Source organism: Solanum verrucosum, unplaced genomic scaffold (genome assembly GCF_900185275.1).
Source record: "Solanum verrucosum unplaced genomic scaffold, falcon-dt-bn FXZP01000218.1, whole genome shotgun sequence".
NCBI lineage: Eukaryota > Viridiplantae > Streptophyta > Magnoliopsida > Solanales > Solanaceae > Solanum > Solanum verrucosum.
The window spans coordinates 2,467,909-2,489,485 of NW_026020464.1; the positions used below are offsets into that span (position 1 = coordinate 2,467,909).

The 21,577-nt window shown below is 36.5% G+C and overlaps 3 protein-coding genes across 3 annotated transcripts; 1 reads left to right on the forward strand and 2 right to left on the reverse strand.

Annotated features, from left to right (window-relative positions):
• Positions 1–6: 6 nt before the first annotated feature.
• LOC125808716 (proline-rich receptor-like protein kinase PERK8) lies at positions 7–759 on the reverse strand. Its single transcript, XM_049488368.1, has one exon. It carries the CDS (start codon positions 757–759, stop codon positions 7–9), a length of 753 nt encoding a protein of 250 aa, XP_049344325.1.
• Positions 760–1,646: 887 nt separating this feature from the next.
• LOC125808819 (haloacid dehalogenase-like hydrolase domain-containing protein At2g33255) lies at positions 1,647–6,924 on the reverse strand. The gene is made up of 5 exons (XM_049488480.1): positions 6,400–6,924; positions 6,260–6,302; positions 4,602–4,662; positions 2,266–2,400; positions 1,647–1,878 (listed from the first exon to the last, which is right to left on the reverse strand). The coding sequence occupies exons 1-5, from the start codon at positions 6,746–6,748 to the stop codon at positions 1,714–1,716; spliced, it is 753 nt and encodes a 250-aa protein (XP_049344437.1). The 5' UTR covers positions 6,749–6,924; the 3' UTR covers positions 1,647–1,713.
• A 1,238-nt stretch (positions 6,925–8,162) lies between these two features.
• LOC125808859 (DEAD-box ATP-dependent RNA helicase 13) lies at positions 8,163–17,481 on the forward strand. Its single transcript, XM_049488521.1, has 15 exons — positions 8,163–8,370; positions 9,681–9,962; positions 10,795–10,967; positions 11,049–11,243; positions 12,099–12,275; positions 12,803–13,185; positions 13,500–13,680; positions 14,089–14,211; positions 14,289–14,405; positions 15,020–15,124; positions 16,289–16,429; positions 16,590–16,655; positions 16,855–17,004; positions 17,112–17,193; positions 17,298–17,481. The coding sequence occupies exons 1-15, from the start codon at positions 8,205–8,207 to the stop codon at positions 17,348–17,350; spliced, it is 2,394 nt and encodes a 797-aa protein (XP_049344478.1). The 5' UTR covers positions 8,163–8,204; the 3' UTR covers positions 17,351–17,481.
• The last annotated feature ends 4,096 nt before the right edge of the window (positions 17,482–21,577 follow it).

Genomic DNA, 21,577 nt, shown 5'->3' on the forward strand with positions numbered 1-21,577 from the left:
GACTATTTATTTTACCTTGCTTCCTGTAGTTTTTTCATGCCCTGTTCCTGAAGTCAATGCCGGAGTTGCAGTTGCCGGTGCCGGAGCAAGAATAATTTTCGCAGCAGTGGGATCAGAAATTGATCTACGAAGAGTTGATTTTACAGAGATTGGATTGTTCTTGCTGTTTTCCGGTGACTGGGAATTCATGTAACGACAGAAATCAGTAAAAGAATCGAAAATTGGTGGTTCTGATAGTGTCCGACGCAGAGTTTTGTTATTATTGGACGGCTGCGTTTTTGTGAATCTTGAAAATGGCAGCGGTGGTGGCGTCGCCGTGGCATCAGCAGTGGCGGCGTTGGTGGTGGCAAAAGGTGATTTTTCAGATACCCTTTTGGAGAAGGGTGAAAATGCAGGGGATGGTGAAGTTTTTGGTGAAATGGGTACCGGACCATCCTCGGCGGCGGCAATGGCAGTGGCGGCAGAGGGTGGTGGTGAATTGAGAGTGACCCTTTTAGGGGATGGTGAAGTAGTTGGTGAAATGGGGTCTGGACCATCCTTAGCGGCGGCAATGGCGGAGGGTGGTGGTGAATTGAGAGAGACCCTTTTCGGGGAGGGTTCAGAAGGAGAAGAGATCGGTGAAATAGATTTTCTCTTCAGAGAGACAGTATTACTTTTCATGACGTTGCAATTTTCACCGGAGAAGACAGCTACGCTGGCGGTGGCGGTGGCAGATGGGTGGTGGAATACGGCGGAGCAACCGTGAATACTGAAAGTCATATTTTGCTCTGTTTTTCTGTTTCTTGTAAATTCTTTCATTCAACTGATTTCTTGAAGAGGGAACTGATTAAGCGCGCCAATATATAAACAGAATTTTGCTGCTTAGCGGTTGAATTTAACGGTTTTGCACATTTAGTCCCTCAAATATTGATATAAATACAATATCTTAATTTTGATATTTGTAATATCTGATTAAGCACATTTACCGTTCAATTAATTGCTTGTGTTCAATCTTAATAATGATACATTTACAGTTTGTCGAAAATATGAGTCAGTTGGTAGCTAAGCATTGTCTCATTTTCTGGTTGGATAGAGTGCCATATTTTCATCTTCTTTCTAACCAATAGTATTAGTGTTACTCTCATAGTTTCTTATTATTCGATTTATGTTATTATTTGTAATTTCTTGTACTTCAACTATCGTATTATTTAGCTATGTAATGTTTTCCCTACTAATATTTCTCATGACTTCTTCATTCACTAATGTACATATGAACTATGCAATTTGATCTACTATGTTAATTGATGGACTAGAAAAGGAAATGAAAAATAAAAAAGTTACATTTGTTACTTATAATTGATTCACACGGCAGAAGATGTGGCAGAGGTTGTGAGGCGATTCCAAAAAAGAAAAAAAGAAAAACTGAGACTAGGTTGGTCTCATTTCTGAAAATCTTAGCTACTATGAAATAAATTGCTGGAGTTTGAAGAATAGAGTGATGGCGTGGAAGAGCTGTGCTAGAGCTTCCATTACGAGCAAAGAGATGACAAGAACACTACATTAGAAAACACATGTATGGTCTCGTGACTATGTCACCCACAACAAACCAGGCTAATCGATAAATGTCTCTGTAAATCACCAGTTTCACCACCAAGAGTGAACAAGAGGGCTTACGAGGGTAAACCATGTCTCGTTGCTCAGCCAGGCCAGGGGGGTTCCAAAGATTTGCAAATATCAAGATGTCAGCTCAAAATCTGTTTCTAGAAGTGACTGAACCTCAACAAGAGAAGACACCTTATAGTCTGGTTTGTGTTGGACGTTTGCATATTCTGGAGCATCATACCTTCCTGTTTCGTCGAGCAAGCAAGTAAAAGCTCCAGCTTGTTTGCCACAAGCAACCTGTATATCAAACCCCCAAATATTCATTACAAGTCCCTACACATATTTTAGTATTTTACCATGACTTTCTAAATGGCATGACGACTGACAAGCATGAATGAAAAAAAGATTTCACAATGCTAAAGAAATCATAAAAGTAACTACTTAGAGGTGGGAGCCAAAGCTCGTATGCTAAGAACTGCTAACGATCAGACAAAAGTTAGATCAAGCAAGAAAATTGCTTCGAGTATCATATACCAAGCACAATTAGTACCTATATGAATTAGTTAAGAACTTAATCAAGCTAAGCGAAGGAAAATGTCACATCTTTCACAGAGATGCATCGAGTCAATAATTGCAAAGAGCGGACGTGAAAGAGAAGAACATTCAGCATGAGAGGAAACTCACATCATCTTTGAGGCTGTCCCCAATCATCATTACTTCATTAGATTGAACTTCCCAAGTTGAACAAATGTGCAGCAATGGAGCTGGATCTGGTTTGTAAGGACGATACTCCCTGCTCAGTGCAGGAGAAAATTTCACCTGTATCAAAAAGAGATTCTAAACTTAAGCTTTATATAGTATACGTAATAAAGACCATGGAACTAAACGTATAGCATGAGCTGAGGTGAAAGATATATTATAGCAGACATGGAGAGGTTTCTTTTCTCGGGAGATTAACCATAAGTGGAACACTTGGAGACTCCACTCAGACATCAAGCTTCCATAAACACCTCGAGAATCCACTCAGATTTCAAGCTTCCTTTTTTTCCTTTTTTCTAGAAGTTGGAATTCGAGTTTCTAAGGGGCCAGAAAATTAAAGCAAATGACCTTTTATTCTTTCATTCTGAAAGATACTAAATAATAGGATGGAAAAGGGAAGTTTGCTCACTCATTCTTCGACTCAGACACAACTATGCATTTTAGATTTCCTCCTCTCAGATATGTTCACTTCAGAATGTGATCAGTTCTGCCTAAACTATTCTCTGGAAACCTACCAAAGACTAATTCTCCCTAAACTGTTTCCCAATCCAAACACCATTATAAATTTCCCAATAATGAGACACAATATCTGCAGATATTGTCCGCGCAGATGGAAAACAGAAAAGATCGGGAGGCTTGTTCTTTTTCCATTCTTCTGATTCTTTTTATAACCGAGAAATTCTCGAAGGCCAGTGGCACACAGATTGAAACTCGGTGGATAATGGGCCAACCTCTCTACCCTTCTCCATTTAAATACCGACCTTTTGTATGGGGAAAGATTTGAACTTGTGACGTGCACATACCCACACATCATATTGCATTCATACCACTAGCCCATGCCATGGGGGCCCTACTACTGAATATTAAAAGGATGAGTAAAAATACCACACAAATAATAGGGGGACAAATTTATTGAAGTATTAAAGACTATGAATTGCAGGCTCCGTCCTGTTTCAGTACCATTTCCTTTCTTTTACCTTTCAATCAGTGCATCTTTTGCACCTAAGGTGTCTTCTTTCCAAAATTCCCAGTGTCTGCACAACTTATCCAGAACACAAACTCCTCTGCAATATCACTCATGAGTGGACCCTTTCTTTGAGAACATGCATACTGGCACTGATAACTGGTGCCCAGTGCTTCCTATTATTTGTCAGGATTTTACATGGCACAGTAATTAGACACTCAGACACAGAACTGAAGTTGAGCTTGACCAACCAAATCAAGCTCAGTTGAATCAACCAACTATACCAATATCATAGAAAGTACATGGCTGGTGCCTGCTACGTAAATAATGAAAAGAGGTGTTATCCCAAAAGAAATGCATGAGCATCCTAGAAAATTTTGTGGTTGCAAAACCACTAAAAAGCAAGCACAAAATGGATTTGAGAGCCGCGGAGTAAATAGTGATTTTGCATTGGTTTATAACTTGTGAGCTACCTACAGTGGGACCCTAGTAGATACAAGGTCAAGAAGTCAATTTCAACTTTCAGGGTTCTTTTCAGTTTTCTTACTTTTGATGAGAAAATGAAATCACTGCAACTTCACCGTTATTTACAAGGTTTGCATGCTTTTTTTCATGAAAAATGTCTCTTATTTTTCTTTTGAATGTCATTTACAGATTTAATCTTATCGTTTCCGTAATTTTGCTAACAGAACAGAAAAGAGGGTATTGTCCACCTTTTCTCCCTCTCCGTGTTACATGTTTCAGCTACATAAAATTCCACATTATATTACAAAGAGTGTCTTAGATAATCTTTTAAAACTTTGTTCAGCCACAAGGCAGATCCTGTAAAGAAATGAATTGAGCATGCCATCATAATTGTGACAGAAACCATACATCCTCTAGATGAGCTTCCCTTCTCTATTTGACTATAAGAACATACAGATTCTCCACCACACCGTCTGCACAAATATCCTAGGTCATCACAACCTTAGCGGTTCATGATCCTCTGACTGCCTGACTGGTAATGAATGAAGAAGAAAAATTTAAGCTGGAATATCCATTCTGTTTTCCTAGTTGTTTTACTTCAAACTAAAGAAACTACTGCATATAAAAGAAGATAAATTCTTTCTCTTTCTTCTACTAGGCAGTGATGATTCTTGTTTCATCCCTAAATAGAAGGAACTAGCAATGTCTTCTTTTTTTTTCTTCTGGAAAGTCCAGCTACCTTTGTTCTCTAACTTCAGCTTACTATGTCAACATATAACTCATGCCAAAACAATTGTTTTATATATTTAACTGAAAAAGGAAAGAAACTTACATTAAAGCGTTCGTGAAACAAGTCAACTGCATCTTTGACATTTCTAGTGATTAATCCCCTTCTGAAATACAATTCACAAAACAATTAAATTATTCTCTTCCGAAGAGCCAGAAACATCTAAACTGTGAAATAACATCTCCTTCTTCTAGTACATTTGAGTCAATATAGGTACTTTTCAATAGGAGGGAAGCATACATCAAATCTATCCAGAAACGCTAAGGCGCTAACACAGAAACGCGAGCTATTTCCTTCTATCTAATTTATCAAAGATATGATAATCCAGCTTCTGAAGCTTAACTTGAATATGTAATTTCTCTCATCAAATCAAATGTGTGGTCCAAGGGAATCCATCAACAAAGAAGGGCATAACCTAATGTGAGTGAAGGTGGAAGGGCATAAAATAATGTAAGATGCCTTTGACAGATATAAGCAGATTTAAAAATCTCACGAGCATAGCATTTTCTCACAACTTACGTATCCCAAAAGAAAAACCATTCTGTCACAAGAAAATTAAACTTGATAAGTCTTCCAACGCCAATTTGAATATAATTTGGCTACAATCTCATGACAGTCAAAAAAAGGAAGACAGCAAGTGATGCATCATAAGACAGTACATAACAGAAGTCTAAAAGACCAACAAATTGAAAAAAAGAAAAGTTTTACACGTGAGAGAAAGGCCAAAAAAATGCTCGGGAAATTATGATGTAGTAAATACTCAAAAAAATGGAAAAAAAATCTGGCCAATTTGTATATCAGGACTTTGCTTCACTAGCAAAGGTAGTACAATGAGGAATGTGTAGTAACCGTACATCCTGATTAGTGAACGAGGCCTCATATTTGAGTGGAAATGGGTAGAGGAGCAGGTCCATGATTTATCCAGTCGGTGTTCGGATTTGGAAACACTGGATTTCTTGGTTTAAAAAGAACTGGCCAATCTGCATACCTTGCGTCCTCAAGCAGTCTCATGAAGCATTTTAACTCTCAACCACACCTCAAGACGGAAACTTTTCAAAGAATAAGCAAAGTTAAGGATTGAGAAAGAAAGATTAGGCACATTAAACCTTAGGCCATGGGATGGACAAAACAGATGGCAGAGTCAAGAGAGAGAGAGAGAGGAAACATAACTACTTTGATGTAGGAAAATGCTCAAACTGGTTACCGTGGAACTGAATAAAGAGAAAAGCTCACATAGCTCACAAGGAACATTACATCATAAATAAGTGGGAGCTCCCTTTCCATCTTTAAGGTACAAGCTTAATTCTCACCCCAACTCTCCCTTTCCATTCCCCAACTATGTACTACTACCCCCTATACATGAAAATGAAAGAGCAAATGAATTAAGTACTTGGGTTCAGCTATATGAAATCCTCCATATCTTTCGGATCTATTCGAGTCCAACAACAACATACTCAGTGTAATCCCACATGTGAGGTCTGAGGAGGATAGAGTGCACCCTACCTCAAGGAGGTAGAGAGACTGCTTCCAAAAGACCCTCAACTCAAGTAACCCATATCAAAGCAGTTCAAAATATAAAAGTAAAGAAAACATAACAAATAATAGAGATGCTCAAAATAACCTTTAGAAGTGCTTTAGCTACCAAACTCTGTAGCTGACTAAGAACTAATGACAAAAAACTACATCTCATAAGTCGGTCTTACCTAATATTCCTAGAATCAAGAAAACTACAAAGTTCAGCCGCACCTGCAACCAAACTCAAAATGTCAAAAACACCCACAAACTAAAAAAAGACTCAATCTTTACCCCCAAACATAAAAACTACAAACAGAAAAAACCTCACCAGGCATAATCTGGAGTCGATCAAGACCCTGCTTTTCATAATCAGCAATAACCTCATACGCCCTACGTTGCTTATCAGGGCTCCAACTTTCAATGTGGTGCAAAATATCAATGCCAGAAGGGCTCTTGGATTTAACAGCAAGGTACTCATCATGACCCAGAACAGCCCTGTACATGGCCTGAAAATCAATAACGGGGACCGTTAGGGTTCCGTCCATGTCAAATACAATACCCTTTAAACGGGGTTTTGAAGAAAGAGAAATTGAAGTAGATGTAGCCATTGTTGTTGAAGAATAAAAAAGAGTTCTTGAATTGAAAAAAAGGGAAGCTTTGGAAAGAAGAAGCTGCATTTATTTATTATGCAGATAATGGAGTGATGATGGAGAGAGGTTTTAATGGGCTGTGTGATTAGGAAAGAGAACAAGTGGCACTGATCAGTGGAAAGTGAAAAAAAGGATTTTTTTTAAAGATTTGGTTTGTTGGAGAAGAAGACAAGACGCAATAAAGCTCCTGCTATGTATAGGGTTCGAAGAGTATTCGATTATAAGAGTTTACTATACATAATTTTATCTCATATTTCTGCTAGAGATTGTTTTTAAAACTGATGCAAATGAATGTTTTTTTTATGATTTTTGGTGAATAAAAGAGAAAATGACAAAAATGGTAGTTTGTGTGTTGCAAGTAGGGTTTTTTTTTCATCGATGTTTGATATTCAACTATTTATATTGAAGTCCGATTAAATGGGTCGAGAAATTTCACTTGGAGTAAAGCGCTCCCTAACAAAGGCGACTTCGTACTCAGAGAAATTCGAACCTAAAATCTCTGATTAAGAATGAATAAGTACTTATCAAAACTCTTGCTAGTTTAGAAGTAGGTTTTGATCCTTTGTTTGTTAAAAGCTAAACATTTATGATCTTCCTCAAATATTGAGTAGCAAATTTTGTATCTTAAATTTGATGAAAATTGTGAAAAAGAAGATTTAATCAAAATATTAGGAAAATTTGTTAAATTCTAAAAATTACATGTAAAAATTGTATTTTAGACTAAAAAAAATAAAAAATTAATAGTTTAGTTGGTTGATTTATTTTGTTTGCACTTCTAGTTTTACCTTCTAATTTCTCTTTTTTCATGTCACCAATTTGTTTTATTAAAAAGGTAAATATATTAGACACCAAAAAATAGATTAAAAATATTAGAAATTCTTTTTTCACATTTCTTATCGAATATAGTAGAAAGAATTTGTTAAATTTGTGAATAAGGCCAATTTAAAAGACTAAAAGTGTTTAAATCAGCATATACTTTGATGATAATTATAAATCTATGATTATTTTATCATTTTTTTTAGTGAATACCAAGGTGGGTTGTTATTTTTTTTTCTAGTAAAATTTAAAGGTGTAACAATTTTTTTCTTTGGCCTAGTATATAAATATATTAATTAAATTTGTTTGAAGTTAATAGATATGTCCATCAACATTAGGTCTACACAAATATACATTTTAACTTGTATAAATTAAATAAATGTTCGATTTTATATAAGTTCAAGTGTTTACTTGTTCATTTCTAAAGTTAGTTAACATGAATGTGTATCGAGACTAAATTAAATGACACGTTGATATATTATGCCAACTTTCTTTTCACATCCCAAAAACTAAAGGAGACGTATGTGTAACTATCAAAAACTAGAGTGGATGTATTTGTAATTTACCAAAAGAAATATAAATCGAAAAGAGTAAAGCCCTAAATGCTTGTCGTTAAACCCTGTTTCTCCTTTTTGTAAGAGAAATTTTGAGCTCTCTGTAGCTATCTATGGCTTCTCAAATTTCAGATAAGAAGAGACCAAAGAAGACAAAGAAACGAAGCAGAGTTGAATCAGTAGAATTTGAGCGAATCAACTCACTTAATTGGAACCCAACACTTACAGAGAAAGATGATGATTTCTCCTTCCTTATTGGCTCCAACGAGCTTGAAGGAGGTTTCTTTTTTTCCTGTCTTTATGCATTGAATCAGCTGTATTGTTACTTTCTGATGGTTTTTGAGTAACCCCATGATTGGATAGGGATTGTTACTGTATAAAGATTGAATTTTTAGTTTATTGTCTCTTGGGGAAGATAAGTAATTTAGTTCAAATTGGGTTCAAGGAGCTATAAGGAGGTTTATTTTTCTGCCCTTTTGCATTGAATCAGCTGTAGTGTTCTTCTCTGATAGTTTTTGAGTAACCCCATGATTGAATAGGGATTGTTATTGTATAAAGATTGGATTTTTAGCTTATTGTCTCTTGGGGAAGATGAATAATTTAGACCAGATTGGCTTCAATGAGCTCTAAGGAGGTTTATTTTTCTGCCCTTTTGCATTGAATCAGTTGTATTGTTCTTTTCTGATAGTTTTGAGTAACCCCATAATTGGAGAGGGATTGAGAGTGTATAAAGATTGAAATTTTAGCTTATTGTCTCTTGGGGAAGATAAATAATTTAGATCAGATTGGCTTCAACGAGCTTGACGGAGGTTTATTTTTCTGCCCTTTTGCATTTAATCAGCTGTTTTGTTCTTTTCCGATAGTTTTTGAGAAACCCCACAATTGGATAGAGATTGTTATTGTATGAAGTTGAAGTTTTAGCAACAATATAAAGATTGGATTTTTAGCTTACTGTCTCTTGGGGAAGATAAATAATTTAGTTCAAATTGGATTCAAGGAGTTCGAAGGAAGCCACTTTGTTTCTCCCCTTTAACATTAACTTCTTTTAGGATCTGGTGAAATTTTAGAGAGTTTAGAGAAAGCTCACAGTTGAAATTTTCAGTATGTTTACTCTTGGTGTCAAATAAAAAATCTTACTTTTCGGGAAAGATAGAATATTTAGCCTATATTATGGACCCAAACAGAACATTTATGATATTGAGGATTCATATGCCAACGCCAGCTAGCTTGGGGTTGAGGTGTAGTTATTATTGTTGTTGTCATTGCTGTTGTATTCTCTTGGCAGATAAAAGATCCATGTTTTTTTAGCCTTATATCTGTTGGAAATTATCTTTTAAATAAGAACTTTTTTCGAGTGGTTATGTTGCGAATTTAAGAAATTGCACATTCTAGGAGATAACAAACCTTAACGTAACAATAGCTGTTTGGTTTGTAAGCTTTCTTAAACTCTGGGTATTTTTGCGTTAGTCGTTAAGCTTTCTTGTGTTCTGTTGATTTTCCCCTGTTGTTAGTTAAAACTTATGTGTTTGTTGAGCACAAATAATTTTGGGTTCCAAGGACTGACACAGGTTTGGGTGTTTTGAGTGTAGGTTTTTTATGTCTTGAAGAGATCGATGAATCAGAGTACAATTTGGGTATTGCCAAATCAACTGGGGGAAGTGAAGAAAAGGGGAAGACAAAACTGAAGAAACAGAAAGTAGATACCAAAAATGAGGAATTGAATGGTGAAGCTAAGGGTGAGAGCAAAGAGGAGATTGAGGAGGTGGGAAAGGAAACGAAACAAAAGAAGAAAAAGAAGAAGAAGAAAAAGAAAGATAAGATCAATAAAGATGCTGTAAATGAAGCTGAAGGAAATGAAGAGTCACCAGCTGGTTAGTGTTGCATTAAAATCTGATATTTTCCTTTTTGTAAAGGCTTCTCAATTTTTAAGTTTGGTATAATGCTAACTTGTTCTTTCATTGAGTCTCTGGATATTTTCATAATTTCTGAAATTCTGGTATCAGTCAGTCAACTTCAAGTTCAGTGTCGATGCATAATAACCTTTAATCACATTGGCGAATCTTTCAATAATTTTATTGTTAGTTAGGTATTTTTCTGGATGTCAATGCATCAATATCTTGACCTATTGTTTCACTAAGCTATGCTCTGTGTTTTGGGTTCTTGAAATGGCTTTGTAAGTGATATATATTGTGTCAGTTGAATTCAGTTCCAGTAATAAAATAGAATTTTACCTCTGCTTGAATGTTGGAAGAATGCAAGGTAAATGCAAAGAGTTAGACCAGAAGGATATGTGATTCTTTCTCTAAATTTATTGGCCATTCATCAGGTTTCTAATTGTTATAAATATAAAAGAAAAAAGAAAAACAGTAGGCATACTTTCCTATACTTGCTATTCCTACAAGCTCTTCTAAATATTCTATTGCTGCGAGTGGTGCTCACTAGAAAGCTTTTGACCTACTTCCATTTAACTGTTTTTATATATGGGGAATGTTAACTTGCACAAATTTGGAGTAGACCGATTAATTTTTATTGGAAAAGAAACTGGTGTGAGTTAATGTTGCAGTCGATATAGTCCTTAATTACTCTTTCTGAACGACTGACTAGGACCTCGTCCATTGGTTTTATCATTGCAACATGATCTCACATTGAAGACTTCTCTTATGATTTGGTATTAATTCTTGTTTTGAAATCTGACTCGAACAGTCACTGATGGAAATGATGATCAAGAACAAGATTCAGTAGATGAAACTGAATATTATGCATGGAATGAACTGAGACTTCATCCACTGCTCATGAAATCGATATACGCGCTTAAGTTCAAAGAACCTACACCAATACAGAAAGCATGCATTCCTGCAGGTGCTCACCAAGGAAAGGTTGGTTATGTGGTAAAAATCAAGGTATTTCACTGGAGATGGTGTCATATACATATTTATGCTGGTTGGTTTGTGTGCCAGGATGTTGTGGGTGCTGCAGAGACAGGTTCAGGGAAAACACTGGCATTTGGTCTGCCCATTCTTCAACGTCTGCTTGAGGAGCAAGAAAAGGCCGAAAGGCAGCTTCCAGAAAATGGAGAATTGGATGAAAAAGTTGCCTCGGCAGGTCTCCTCCGCGCTCTAATTATTACTCCCACAAGAGAGCTTGCCCTTCAGGTGATAATTCTCATATTACAACTGTTTTCCTTTATTAATTCAAAATAATAAGCTGATATCTTGACATTCATTTAGGTTTTGTTCGAAACAAAGTAGTATGAGGTTCTGTCAAGAAGTTTTTACTTATACCAAAACACCTGTAATGGAATATATGCATTTGTCTATATATATATATATTCGCTTCATAAAAAAAAATTAAATGTATGTATGCATGTCTCTGGCCCCAAATGCTTGTTCAAAATATGTATAGTAGTTGAAAAACAATGGCTTGGCAAGTTTTTCCTTCTGGGTTTCACTCTGTTGGCGGCAAGCATTGCCACGTAATCACCCAGGAATTTTGTATTTTGTTTTTTCTTTAAAAAGAAAGTAATCACCCAGGAATCTCTTTCGATCAAGATGAAGGTGATAATGTCACAGAAACAAAAATGTATTGATGCTGAGGCTTACTCTGTGGTGCATCAAGTTCAGGATATTATTTCCTGTAGTCCCCCTTATCCAACCAACACTAGGGGAAAAAACAGAAAAAAAGGAAGAGAATATATGCTTAACTTATGGTTTATTATGTCAAGTTTGCATGTTCCTATTTGCTGCTACTGTCCTGTTTAAGTCCTCCAGAATGGAATGTGGGCGTCATGTTTTATTTTCATTGCAGTTCTTGTTAACGTAGTTGGATTTTCCTTTTGTTATTCAATATTTTTGCCCGGCCAGTGCTATCTATATCTTTAGACTTGGCTGGGGTGCTGGGTTAGTTTACTGCAACTCATTTTGATTGCACATTGTGAGGGGCTTCTCATTTGCAGTTTCTTGCCCATCCTTTTTTTTCTTTTTAAATTTCTAATAATTTCTTCTCTCCAGGTCACTGATCATCTGAAGGAAGCAGCAAGACATTCCAATTTTAGGGTTGTCCCTATTGTTGGTGGAATGTCAAGTGAAAAACAAGAAAGACTTTTGAAAACAAGGCCTGAAATTGTTGTCGGAACTCCGGGGAGGCTTTGGGAGCTTATGTCTGGTGGTGATACTCATCTCGTGGAGGTTAGTGGCAATTTATGACACGTGAAAGGCTTGTTTCACAAGGCGACTCTTCATATGTCTCCCTTCTTCCAGCCTAAAGGAAAAAAGAGAATGATCTTTTGGCTAAGCAGGCAAAGGATAGAGAGTTGATTCTGCCTCTTAATCTATGAAATAGATTTTGTATGACCTGTTCTTTTCATGTTAGAAAATTATTTATGTTAGTGTACCCCTCAAAATCCTCTGTTTCAACTGGTTGAAGGTTTACTCTAACGTAGAATGTGAGTCCTAGTAAGATTGTTCACTGGGGGTGTCTGTTACCTGGTTTGCTTAATAATTACTACTCAAGTGTGAATAACTTCAAACTAGGGATTGTGGTGCTTAAGACTAACTGTCCATCAATTATTGGTTGTTGCTTCTCATGACACCTGATAATCTGAATGGTCCTTTTCAGTTATTCCACATTTGTTATAGTAGGTTGAAACATGCATTCCCATGTTTCTATCCGTTCTATAGAGCGGATGATATTAATTTCTTTTTTGCTTCTGCAGTTGCACTCACTGTCATTTTTTGTGCTGGATGAGGCCGATCGGATGATAGAAAATGGCCATTTCCACGAGTTGCAGTCTATAGTTGACATGCTTCCCATGGCTAGTAAATCAACTGATGACGATTCTCAGAAATCACAAAATTGTGAAACAGTTTCCAGTGTCCAAAGAAAGAAAAGGCAAACATTTGTGTTTTCTGCAACCATTGCTTTGTCTGCCGATTTCAGGAAGAAGCTAAAGCGCGGATCACAAAAATCAAAAGCAAACGATGAGTTGAATTCAATAGAAACTCTGTCTGAGAGAGCAGGAATGAGAGCAGATGCGGCAATCATTGATCTGACTAATGCATCAATTCTAGCCAACAAGCTTGAGGAGTCGTTTATAGAGTAAGTTGGTATTTCTTGTTTTTTCTTTTGAAAATGATTTGTGCCAAATTTACCGCTATTGGCCTAACATCACCTCATCTTTCTATATACATGTTTCCAATTAATTTTGTGCTTATGTGCTGGTGAAGTTTATTCTTTGCCCAGAGTTTGCAAATTTTGTATATATTTCGTCTGAGATACCCTTTCCTTTAAATTGCTATAGTTTTATATTAAACTGAAGGTTCACACATATTTCTGCTGCTGTAAATATGTACTTGTTTTCACCATGCATGCTAACCTGGTGTGGAATCGATCATTCCATTGTTGGGTCGCAGCTGCAGGGAAGAAGATAAAGATGGGTATTTGTATTACATTTTGAGTGTTCATGGACAAGGTCGGACAATTGTTTTCTGTACGTCCATTGCAGCTTTACGCCATATTTCCTCCCTCTTGCGCATCCTTGGCGTCAATGTCTGGACACTTCATGCCCAGATGCAGCAGAGAGCTCGACTTAAGGTCACTTTTATGATTTCTTTTCCATATTAGGTTATGCTCCATTTTCTTTACTTTCAAATTGTATGGTAATTCTTTCGCGGAGAAAAGGAGGAGATGTTGAGTCTAGTGCCTCTTGATTGGTACACCAATGATCTGCTCCCGAATTATTTAGAGCCTGTTTAGATGAGCTTATAACTTATGGCTATAAGCCAAAAGTCACTAGTTAGGATTTCTATGACTACAGTCTTGACATTTTATCCACTTGCTATGAGATTGTTTCATTCTCTAATTGAGAATAGAGAAGATATCATTTTGTTCCATCTTGTCCAATTGTCGCATCAATGTGCTTTTCCTACGCACAAACATGGAACTACTGCACATGCTTTATGTTCTGTTGCCTTCTCTTCTTAGCCATTTTGTTCAATGCAGGCAATTGACCGGTTTCGGGGACATGAGCATGGTATACTCATTGCTACAGATGTTGCAGCCAGAGGTTTGGATATTCCTGGTGTTCGAACTGTCATTCACTATCAGCTACCTCATTCAGCTGAAGTAAGTTTGTAATGTGCCTTCTTATTGGTAGCTTGTTACCACGTTCACAATTTCAATCTATGAAAATTGTTGTGCAGGTTTACGTTCATAGAAGTGGAAGAACTGCCAGGGCTCATTCTGATGGGTGTAGCATTGCTCTAATCACACCAAATGATACCTCAAAGTTTGCTGCTTTATGCAAGTCATTTTCAAAGGTAATCTTCGAATAGCCACTGGAAGGAGCAAATACTCATTAGATGGATACATATCCTCTGTAAATGAGCGCAAGGGAGGAAACCATTCAGTTTGGAAGTTGACTCGATACATATAGATTTTTTAGCATATGAGTACTTCCTTTTAGATTTTTAACTTTTGTGATTATTTCGTTCTATATTCTATATACAAAATTTATTAGATGAAGCAGTGACATTATTTTTCTCTAAGCAGAGACTGCTTCTGGCTTCTCTTTTCCTGATGTTTTTAAAGTTTCTTGCTTCTATCTTTCTCGGTTGGTTAATTGTAGCTGTATGCTGCCCCCAAGGCCTAGCTCAAGTGGCAAAAGGTGGAGGATTTGTGGCTTAGGTCGCAGGTTCAAGCCCCACACCATGCAAAGCGAAGCTCGGTATTTAAGTGGAGAAGGGTAGAGGGGCGGGCCCATTATCCACCGAGTTTAGAAGGCTGTGATTGGTCCAAAGGGCGGGTCACAGACGGATTTCTCGGTTATCAAAAAAAAATAAAAAAAAATAAATTGTAGCTGTATGCTCAACTTGGTTGACACCCGTTTATACATATTTTTTTTTGCACTAATAGATACTGTTGTTATTTCCAGGATAACTTCCAGCGGTTTCCTTTAGAAATGTCATACATGCCTGAAGTTATGAAGCGATTATCCCTTGCACGTCAAATAGACAAGATTTCGCGAAAGGACTCTCAGGTGATTCTGGTCCTATGTATCTCAAGAGTGTTAAAATGCTTCTTCCTATGTCATGGTTATGAGTCTGTGTGACCAACATAAGTCTGATGATTGTAATGCATTTTTCTTGATAATGCCATTTACTTAACACTTCAGAAGCCTCTTTTGTTCTTAAGCAGCTACTGTTCTTCACTATAGTCTGCTGAATCAGAAAATGTAGCTTTTGACAAGTGAAAGATTTCATCTTGTTTTCCATATACTTCTTGTTAGCATCACTTCATTGTACACTGAATTCCTTCTTATATTTTTGGGAATACCAACTTGGTTACTAGACAATTAGTAATTTCTTTTTAAGGAAGCATGCTGCATACTGTTTTGAATTATCATTGAAGGGATAAAGATATGTAAATGTTTTTTCCTTTCGTGGATACAAAATAGTGAAAAGATACGATGATTTTTGTTTTGCTAAGAAGAATCTAACACAATTAGTTGAAAACTTCTACCTCGTTTATCTTTTCTTTTGGGACAAATTAACATGGTTATGATACAATAAGTAGTTTTCCTTTTAGAAATCTTATTCCATTCTGCTTTAAATTCCATAAAGAGCTTAAAAAGAAGGATTTTTTTGCTAGTGTTTAGTGAAATATTTTTTCTTTCTTTTGGGATTTGTATCGTATAAGTTAGGTATAAAAGATCTCTTAATTGTTCATTCCTTTAGTAAAGAAAGAATCTGCTGGAAGTAGTTTGGAAACTTCTCGCTTATTGGTTTCCTTACAAAAATTGTTTACCAACTTATGTGCGTTAACCCAAAATGAGGAATAGCTTAGTGGTAACTGGTAAGGACCCTCCACCTCCTTATAGTTGGGATTTCGTGTCACCTAGGGAGCAAAGTAGGAAATGGCCACCGATGGGCCCTGCCCTTGGGTTTCGGGTTTCAGAAGGTGTGGGCTTTAAGCAACATCCACCACTACGCTTCACCAAGCTAGTTGGGGATCGGCCAATACAAGTTCGTCCTATTTGATGGGTGGTATTCACAATTTAAAGGAAAATAACCAATTTAGCAAACTGTTTTCTCTGTATCCACTGATCTTAAAGTTCCAGAATATTGTTTTCTCTGTTTGCCGCTTGTAACTTGTGTTCACGTTGATACATTTGGTTCAATGTTAGTTTCCTTTTTTTTTTCAGGACAAGGCCAAGAAAAATTGGCTCGAGCGAAGTGCTGAATTAATGGAACTAGATTTGGAAGATAATGATAGTGAGGAGGAAAGAGTGAACAATCATAAGCGAAAGAAAGCCACATCTGCTCAACTAACCAATCTACAAGAGGTCATTCTGATTATGAAATTTCTGATATTAATATCTAAAAAGAGGGCAGCCAGGTGCACTAAGCTCCTACTACGTGCAGGGTCCAGAAAGCGTCGGACCACATAGGGTCTTAAGACTCTTATGTACACTGAAAATATTTAACTTGTTTTTTAAACTGCAGGAACTAAAAAGTCTTCTTTCACGGCCATTGCAACCCAAAACATTCTCAAAACGCTACTTGGCTGGGGTGAGTTCTTGCAGTAATGTGATGTTTCTCGGAATGACTGCTTTTTCTCCCAAATCCATCCTTCCTTATATAGCTATATTATTTCTTTCTAAGCTGTGTGGTTCAAGTAATGAATAACATAATCGTTTTCTTTGGGGGGTTTGATGACACTAATTTAGGACACACGCATCTCTTCATGTGATTTGATTTTTCTTTTCAGGCTGGTGTTTCACCTCTCCTTCAGAACCAGCTGGAGGAATTAGCTAGGCAGAAAAACCCAAATAATTCCGGAGATATAAGGAAGAAAATGATTGTCATTGGTCAGGATTGCGTCGAGCCCCTCCAGGCACTTAGGAGTACTGGTCCAGAGGTAATATTGAAGTAGTCCTTTATATATGTACTATCTCAACAATACAATCGTTAAAATGCTACTTTCGGTCTTAAACTCTGCCTACTATGCACCTTTTACACTTGCAGACTAAGTTGAATCTGAAGGATATGGCTGAAAAGCGGAGAGATATAACCGAGTTAAGGAGAAAGAGGAAAGAAACCAAAAAACGTATTCTCCTCACCGCTCTCTGATTACTATCATCAACATCTTCTGTTTCCTTTTTATCGTCCAACCTCAATTCTTTTTATCACTGTCCTGTTTCCTTTTCACAGGTTTGCGTGAACAACGACGAAAACAGAAGAAAAAACTTCAAGGAAAAGAGTGATTCTTTATCTATTCTCTCAGAGGATTCAAACTCGGGTATAGATTCTCTATGCTCATGTAAACGACTATGACGAACTTCGATAACTATAGATCACTCTGCCAATTTTGTAGTTCACAGCTTTAAGTTAAAAAGGCCAAATCATGTTGTAAAAACTAGATATCTGATAATTGGATTTGAAATCAAATGTTCAATGAGATGTACAAGAGGAATTTCATCCTCATGCCAAATTCTTGAATGAATGTGTTTATTTCAGTTTAGTAATTTGATTCGTGCAAATTCCGAGTTGAGGGTGTGTCAGAAATAAACCTCTACTACCTGTGAGGTAGGGGTAATCTGTGACGTATATTCTATCCTTTTCAAACCTAGAGGTGATGATATAATCATAACCTGTCCAACTCGTCCATGGTTGTGTTGATTTTTGAACTGTCCATTTATTATCAAAGTTTAGATTGAAATCTAGCACCAATTGATTTCATGAGAAATTTTATCAAAAAGATGTTATTTGGTATGTTGTACATAGTCGTAATAATTAAAAACAATAATTTCATAAAGTACTAAAAAATTATAAAATAATTAAATTTTTGAATGTATAGGTATACATATATACAATTATGTTACAGATATACATATACAATTCGTCTCTCTCCACTCTCTGCCCTGTCTCGCTCGTCTCTCTCCTCCCTCTCCCAATCTCGCTCGCCAGATATACAAATATATACAATAATCTGACAGATATACATATACAATTTGTCTCTCCACTCTCTGCCATGTCTCACTCGTCTCTCTCCTCCCTCTCCCAATCTCGCTCGCCAGATATACAAATATATACAATAATCTGACAGATATACATATACAATTTGTCTCTCCACTCTCTGCCATGTCTCACTCGTCTCTCTCCTCCCTCTCCCAATCTCGCTCGTCAGATATACAAACATATATGTATACCAGTTACATATATATAATTATTTGACAGATATACATATACAATTCACATCTCTCCACTTTCTGCCCTCTCTCGCTCTCTCCTCCCTCTAACATGGAGCCACAATTCATAATTAACAAATTATAGCTATGGAGCATAATTAAGTTATTTTTGAATGGCTATATGCGAAAATTCCCCTAGAAAAATGGTACTTTGAATATTACTCAAAATAAATATTCATATACAAAAATGAATTAATTTATTCGATCAGTTAGGTGCACTAGGTCAAATGAACTTGTCATTAAATACAAGATTTGTCAAACTCTTATCTCAAACTGCTTTTCTTTTTTCTTTTTTCTTTTTTTTGGTAACCAATGTAAAATATTACCATTACCACAACTTTTATGCATTTACATGTCTCACATTAGTCTCCATTACCTTCTCCTCACAAAGGCAGCAATCAGAGTCATCAACCTGGATGTGCAATTTCTGTTTACGTTCCTGTGTGAGTAATCTCCCTTGAGATTCGTTGTCTACATCTTTGCTAATTTGTACCTTGTCATATATGTGGTAGGCGCAAATAGCAAATTCGGAAATGTAAGTACCATCCAATGCACCAAGACAACCCTATAAGATAAATTCAACTCTAAATACTAAAGGACTATTAAAAATAAAAATACTTTCATCATAATATTTCAAGTTTGTTTGTAGTAAATCAAATGTTAGATTATTGTAATTTACCTACCTTAAACCATTTCCATCGATCATCAGTATCATCTTCGAGCACTAGATTAGGTTTAACAAGTAGCACTGGAGGTAGTTTAAGAATAGCTCTTAGACATTCATTAAAGGCTCGACTTACACTCCACCCCGATCTAATATAATCAACTTTGACAGACCTGTTCTTCTCGTGATGAGCCAAAATATTTAAGAACATTTCAATACTCGACATATATTTACTGTCACTCAACCCTCCAATATTCTTGGCTAAAGAGGCTAAAATGTGAAAGACATTTCTATCCACCCTAAGTGTCACGATCTGAGAGCACCCCCTAGTCGTAACACGGCGTACTCGACCCCGAAGGGGTCTTATACAAGCCCTTAGCATATCATCCTTACATAAGACATTGAATAATGCGGAAAATTTAAAACTTTAACAATCAATGTCAAACTCTTTCATATACGAAAATAGAGTATCTAGACTTGTCTCATTTTCCATCTAGGTTCAACATAAGAATCTCAAATTAGGGACCTTAACCCTTTACAATCGAATGTATCAAAATACGAAGTACAATAATAGTCTATTACAAGATAGAAAGAAAACATAAAGTGTCATGGTATCCTCGGAACTTGAGGACCTACCAAATGGCCTTGGAAAAATCAATCCAAGCCTTTCTTCTTTTCAACAATGACCTACTAGCCCGAACCTACACTTAGTAGAAAAAATAGAAGAAATATGGGTTAGTACAATCAATATGTACTAAGTATGGAAATCATGCAATTAAAACCATTAACGCATGCGCAAAGAGACCTTTAGTTGAAAACATGTTATTTCAAGTTAAAAGCCATAATGCACATTCAAGGAATACACAATCAATCCATACCATAAGATAAAGAGACATTCATGATCATAAGTAACATTATAAAAAGCCATAGTTCATATCTTACATGCTTTAGTTCATTTAACATTACATCATAAGACATCACTCCCAACCCCCTTTCAAGCTCACTTGTGCAATGTACATATAAAGTCCCATACCCCCATATATACTAAGTAAACCATCAAGAAGTCATAAGCATAGTCACATACTTCATTAGTCATCATAATAAGTAAACCAATCATAACATCATTCATAAGCAACCATGCATAAAGAACTCACACTAGAACCCCTCTTAAGACCCACTTGTGCCATGCATAGGTAACATCCCATACCATCACCTACACTAAGTAGTATCCCTCAAGAAGCCTAGTTAGAATTCATGTTCTTATCTTCATTCACATTTTAAGTATTCGGGAAACTTTGCCATAACCGACATAGACCATGTGAGCTATATGGAATCCAGTGTCTACCTCCCACACCGAAAAAAGAGTGCCTAACTTGCCAAGGTAGGGCATACATTCATGATAGCATCTAGGTGGATCCACTAGGTCCTATGAGGGCGCATAATTACGGGATATGGAGATTGCTACTAGAAATCTTATACTTACTAACGTGCGGGTTTCCATCTCACGAGACATAATAGTGGGGACCTCCCTTCCTTTGTGAAGGAACCCATCTCACTTGCATATCCACTCGGTGCTAAGCTCAAATTCCATTTTTAGGTAATCATGTGTCTTTACTTAAGCATTGGTTCATAAAGAATACCTTAGGGACTTAATCCCTCATATATCATATAGCTCAAAGGTTTCAAGATGAGAATGGCCTTTCATCATAGAGCCAACATCATGTGAGAATTCATCTTTCATATCATAGTCATACAGTGTTAATGAGAATTACCTCCAACTCAACATAACAGCACATGCATAATCATCTTACAACATTCATGTTCATAACTTAACATGCATAACCATATCATAGCATACTTGATCATACTTAGGGTTATAGGGAAGAGGAAACCATAACTCAACTCCACAATATATAATCAAGTAATCATCTTCACTACAAGTGAATCAATGATTCAATACAATCATACCCATCACCTTGAAAGCCATTACTTATAGCTTTCACGATCTCCTTCAAGAATTTAACCCTTTGCTTGGCACTCCTCCTTGGCCTTGGACTCCTTAAACACCTAGTTAAGCATACTTATATCTATTATTACCTTTTCAAGGTTAAGCCCTTAAACGTCACGTCGAAACCACACTACTAGCTAGTCCTAGCACCACACTAGTTTAAGTTACTAGTTTTCCGGACGTCAAGGTCATTCTTTAACCTTTTGGTACTAACCTTTTCAAACTAAGTTAGTTATATTAGATTAGTACTAAAAACATATAAAATGAACCCAAGGGAGTCTTTATCAATTTGTTAGTTTTCTCTACTCAAATTTCCCTTTTAAAAGATCCATTTATGATTAAACCTTAGTGCTTGGTTCTGTCCTTTCTTTGATCTGGCTTCATTTTTACCATCTCATTGTCTGACATTTGGTTTAATTTGGCAAGTGGTAACGGATTCTCTAAGTGATTATAGTTGGTTCACTTGTTTAAATTTTGTCTGAGGCATACTTGTTTAGGTGTCTTGTTCAAACTGCAGATGCACAATAACCATCCCTAATCTTGCATCATCTTCACAGATTAACAAACAAGG